The sequence below is a fragment of the Falco biarmicus genome, chromosome 9 (genome assembly GCF_023638135.1).
Source record: "Falco biarmicus isolate bFalBia1 chromosome 9, bFalBia1.pri, whole genome shotgun sequence".
Lineage (NCBI taxonomy): Eukaryota > Metazoa > Chordata > Aves > Falconiformes > Falconidae > Falco > Falco biarmicus.
Window position 1 is genome coordinate 54,625,545 of NC_079296.1, and position 5,000 is coordinate 54,630,544.

General features: G+C 39.9%; 1 protein-coding gene across 2 annotated transcripts in view; it reads right to left on the minus strand.

Moving 5' to 3' along the window:
• Window positions 1-5,000, minus strand: part of EBF3 (EBF transcription factor 3) — a 121,093-nt gene that overhangs the window by 30,586 nt on the left and 85,507 nt on the right. For both annotated transcript variants that reach the window (XM_056352371.1, XM_056352373.1), the window contains exons 9-10: window positions 4,341-4,471; window positions 3,696-3,822 (exon numbers count right to left, since the gene is read on the minus strand). In XM_056352371.1, coding sequence (XP_056208346.1) covers window positions 3,696-3,822; window positions 4,341-4,471 — 258 coding nt within the window. The remainder of the gene's footprint in view (window positions 1-3,695; window positions 3,823-4,340; window positions 4,472-5,000) is intronic.

Consider the following 5,000-nt stretch of genomic DNA (forward strand, 5'->3'; position numbering starts at 1 on the left):
CAGCCTTAGAGCCCGGCCGTACTTCTTCAACATAAATACTCTATCAGAAGGAACACAAACTGTGAGCGATTACTGGTTGAGTAATGGTTTCATAAGCTTAAAATTGAATGCAAGTCTTTGTGCAAAATAATCATTTCTATGTTCACATCTAGCAAATGCATTGCAGACCTGGGAATGGTTCCATGTATTCAACATTCACGCTTTCTCTACGTCTGCTTTGGACATGTTTGCAATCGAATGCCAATACCTTGTACAGCAACTGGGTACAGTCTACTGCAAATGATCTCTGGTCTCCTGACAGTTCAGGTCATTTCTTTAACTGAGCAAAAGAAGTTATCAAAATCAGGGTGTGCAACAGAAGCATTAGGGTGAGAGCAGTTAGCATTAAAAGTTCCAAGTGCCAAGCAGCACTCTTTGAAACTATTTTAACATACGCGGGGTCAGACTACACTTCCTTTATTTGCTAGGAAATCATTATGCAAAATACAGGCTCAGAGAAAACAGTAACGCGGTGGCACAAATACATTGTAAATACAGTACTGCTGCTCATCTTAAAGTAAACCAACAGAATCTACAGAGCTTAAAATATGTGTATCAAGGTGCAATTTTATCTGTAACATAATTTCATTCAGAAGCATACAAATCACAATTTGCCATAATCAAATAACACTGCAGTGCTTATACTCTAATTAAAAAATAATCTCTGATATTTAATTTAGAAACCTGGAAGACTTTACCAGCAAAATCATGGCTAGAACCTGCACAAACCACTTGATTTACCCAGAAAGATAAAGAATTTTTCAGGTAGTACTTTTAAAATTATTATTAAACAAGCAAACAACATACTGTTCGATATGTATTAAAACAAGTATTGTACCCAGTTATCAATTTGCACTATTCACTTTTAAATGCAGCAAATACCCCATTAATTTAATTTTAGGTGCCCACCAGTTTATATTGCATTTTACAGTCTAGAAGGCAATTTACTATTAACTGGCAATTACATACAGAATGATTGTTAATTCTGCTCCTAAGTGCTAGCTGCTTGAAAATTGTTATCTCTCTCTAATTTTTGACCTTCTTACAACAGGGGTGAGGTACACTGGGAATACAAAGGACTAGTAGAGAAGAGCTGGACATGTCATTTGTGACTCATTCTTTTAATTCACCGTGCTAATCAACTGAACTGCCACAATCTCCCAAGGTAATTGTATCTTTATAATAGTTGAAAGCAGCGGGCAAAAAGGCATGGATAGATAGGGAAAGGCCTTGCCTTTGCCTGCTGAGAGACGGCGTGCTCTTGCTTCTGCGTGAGATTAATGGGGGCTTTTCAGAAAAATCTGGAACTTTCATATCTCTGTACCCTGATCATTTAATGTCTCAACTTCTCTGCTCACAAAGGCTTTGTACACCACACTACACTCTTGTTTCATTATTCTGCAGCCTTGTTGCCCTATGGTCTACCTCATGCTGGGAAGGTTAAATGTTAGAGTGCCAAGCCAGACTGCAAGCATGGTGGGACACTGATGGGAAACAGATGCCCTGGGGATCCAGCCCCTCCCTCCTCTAGGGCTACATCATTTTCGTTTTCTGAAATACAGTGAGGCTTGGCTTCACTCTCAATGGCAGCTGTAATTTCCGAAGACTATCTCAGTCACCCTATCACTTCAGGATAAAGCAAAGCAGGCAGAAGTTTCTCGGTCAGGCAGACGCTGGCTTTATCTTTTTATTTTCTTATTGCTGGCATATAGGCTTTCGTTTCCCTCAAAAGGTGTTTTAAATATATATTCCTGTTAAAGTGTTGTTGGTAGTGTAACTTTATTACGATTTTCTTCCAGCAAGAGAAGCTCCTGACATTCTCACCATTCTTTTGGACATCTTTACTTGGTGACAGAGACAAAAAATGACCCCTGGAAAGAAGAAACGAATGGCTTTTCCTTCCAGTTTCATACATACTTGCATTTGTGCATTAGAAGGAAGTTCAAAACAGCAAAAATTTGCCCAATTTGCAAAATCAGCACCTAAAAAATCAGTTAGAGACACTACTATCGAGCACTTCAAAATTCCAGGCTCCTGCACTGAGCGCCAGACTGTCATCTGGTTCAAATCTGCAGCGCTTCCCTGTGTGCGATGGAACTGCACCAGCCCGCAACAGCTAAAATAGCTGGAACTTAGTCTAAAGGTCTTAATTCATTCATTTTTTATTTTGCTGAACACTTATCTTAGCTAGTCATACTTGTCAGGACACTCTGCTGTAGCTTTGCATGGGCTACATTCATAACAGCATTTTTAAGCCTGCAACTGCGACGGCGTGCAGCCCCACCTGCGGTTCCCACCTTTGCAGCCGACTACAACACAACATTGGCTTTCAAGATACATCGCCAGCACCAAAACCACCGTGGTCACTACCATCCCATTTGGTAGCGCTGGTAAAAATCCAATCAGGATGATCAAGAAAATGTAAATAGTCTCTCCCTTGTCAGCCAGAAGTGAGGCACCCAGGTGTGAATGCGAGCATTGGTTTTGCTCAGGTTGTGATTTCTTTGGGGACAGATGGAAGATAGGAATCTCAGATGCTACCTTCACTTAAAAGTTCATTTCAGTGATAGATCTTAGGCAGACAGAAAAACATATCCACGATGCGTTAACTGTTTAAAACGTCCTAGCTGAAAACTACCCAGGAACACACTTTTCCCATTAGATCTAAATTAATAGATAGAAACAGTTGCAGCCTAGTGGGAAAATATTCATCAAAATGCACATCATCTGCACATCATCTGTAATCTGCATTATCTACCCAGTAAGCAGCTAGAACTCTCCCCGAATCCCTGCAGTCTGTCGAGTAAACAGTTAAAGGCTCTTTGTTTTCAAAAGAGAGATTGATTCATCAGATCAGATTTATTACCTAGAATCCTCATCCGAAAGTACAGTAAATTAAATTGCTATTTCTCCCTTTCCCCTCCCAGCACCTCAGTTAAATTCATTCTTAAATGCCAGAAAAACTGTAATACACATTTTAGATAAAAAGCCAGCAATACTTCATCCCAAAGTAAGAGATTTCATATTAAAACCATTGGAAACCACGCAGTTCTGACTTTTTCTTGTGCTCTTGTAAATTCAAATCAAATGTATTTAAAAGAATTGGCACAAATAAATCATTCGCAGGCTCGTGAGTTTGCATCCCAAGTTTCAGGTCTGAAAGAATTTTGAGTGCCAGATTGTGAGTAAGGTTGGATAAAGTTATTTGGATCCAGAAACAGCTACTTGAACTGGTGCCTGAAACTTCAACTGAACGTTTAGGGAAGTTCAAGAAGTTTGGATAGATAGTCTGAAAAATATTTTTCATCACTGAATACTTCTTAACTCCTTTTTCTGGCTGGAGAAGGGTAGGAAATACCGTTGTTAATCTATTTCTGGCCAAAATGAAAACAGGAAGTGACAGGCATCTTGTGAAAGAGCTTGATCCCATGAGACATTGAGACATTTTCGAGACCCAAGAGGCTTGGATAGGCACCAGAGCTTCTGGGTGCCCATACGAACAGGTATTTTGAGGTCCAGCTACCACCAGTTAAATTTCCTGCAAGACACATCCTATTTTTTAACAGCAGTGTAAATATTCACGCTTTGCACTGTCTGTATGGCCATAAGAGACAGGAGCTGTTATCCCAAAAAGAGTAAGGAAACCGTACACTTACCAGTGTAGACGAATCGGCCAGGAGCACCTTTGCAGAACTGTTTGGATTTGTAGGAGAGAGTTACTTCAACAACTCCTGGAATGTGCCGTGGTGGTGTTTGAACTCTGATGGCGTGGGGTGTTATCAGCTATAAAAATCGTACAGAAAACATACCTTAAATCAAGATGGCACTGATAAGACTGATGCCAGCCAGTTTACACAATTACAAAAATTACTTTCAATCGGACTCATCGTCTCAAAATTCTCCCTTCTTGCCGTCACATTCAAAGATATGGGTTCTACAAGTTTTGTTAAGAAAAAGCTCTGTAAATGATCCTTGGTTTTCGTTTGCAGGAAAGGCCACAGGGCATCATTCATATGAAAATTGCCTCCATATGTCTCCTTAAGGCTACTTCTAGTAATTTTAACACTAATTGTCCAATTGTACTGGGAGACCTCCTACAGCAAGTCTTCCACTAGAGGGCCATGATGTGCCTCAAGTATATTTCTCGCCGTGTAGTCAATTGTCACATGTGAATTCATGGTTAAAAAGGCACCGTGAAACAAAATCTCATGATACCTCATGTCAATAGCCTATTGACAGCTTGTTAAAATCATTCATGGAAAAATGTTACAGTTCAAAGCCCACCAATTTAGATAGCTTACCTCACTCCAGACCAACATAGTTCCAAATACGACTTGTAAGCCATCAAAGAAGTTGTCTCCGATTATGATGACAGTAGCCCCACCAGTAGTCCAGCCTTCACTAGGACTGATGGCCTTTATGCACGGAGTAGCTGCTTGTACAAGACAGAAAATCAAGACCTTAATACCCCTTCTTTCCCGACAAGAGATCTCTTCACCAATGACAAACCATGCAAAGCACAACAGAAGGAAAGTGCATGATTTCTCAAGGAGGCATACAAAGGGCAATCATATATCAGCATGTTGATGTATTTAAAGCAAACTATTAAATGTTTTATAAAGCAAAGACCAAGCAGCAGAACACTGGTGAGCAAGAAAAAACTGGCTTGATATAGCAAATTGTATGTCAGGGCAAATATGGCTATTACAAATGATTAAGCATCGCATGCATGTGGCATGTCGATTTATCTGCTTTGCTGTACAGATCTAAGCAGAGTCAATCAAAAGGTTGTTGAGGGAGATGGAAGAGCAAATGCTCTGAATTTCGATTCCTCATAAGCAGCTAATTGGGTTGGGTTTTTTCATCCGCGAACTTTGCCTTTTGGTTCAAAACTTCATTTTCCTCTGTCACTCCGTAATTACTACTTTTCACTTTTCATCAGGAAAAAATCAAAAGCACTA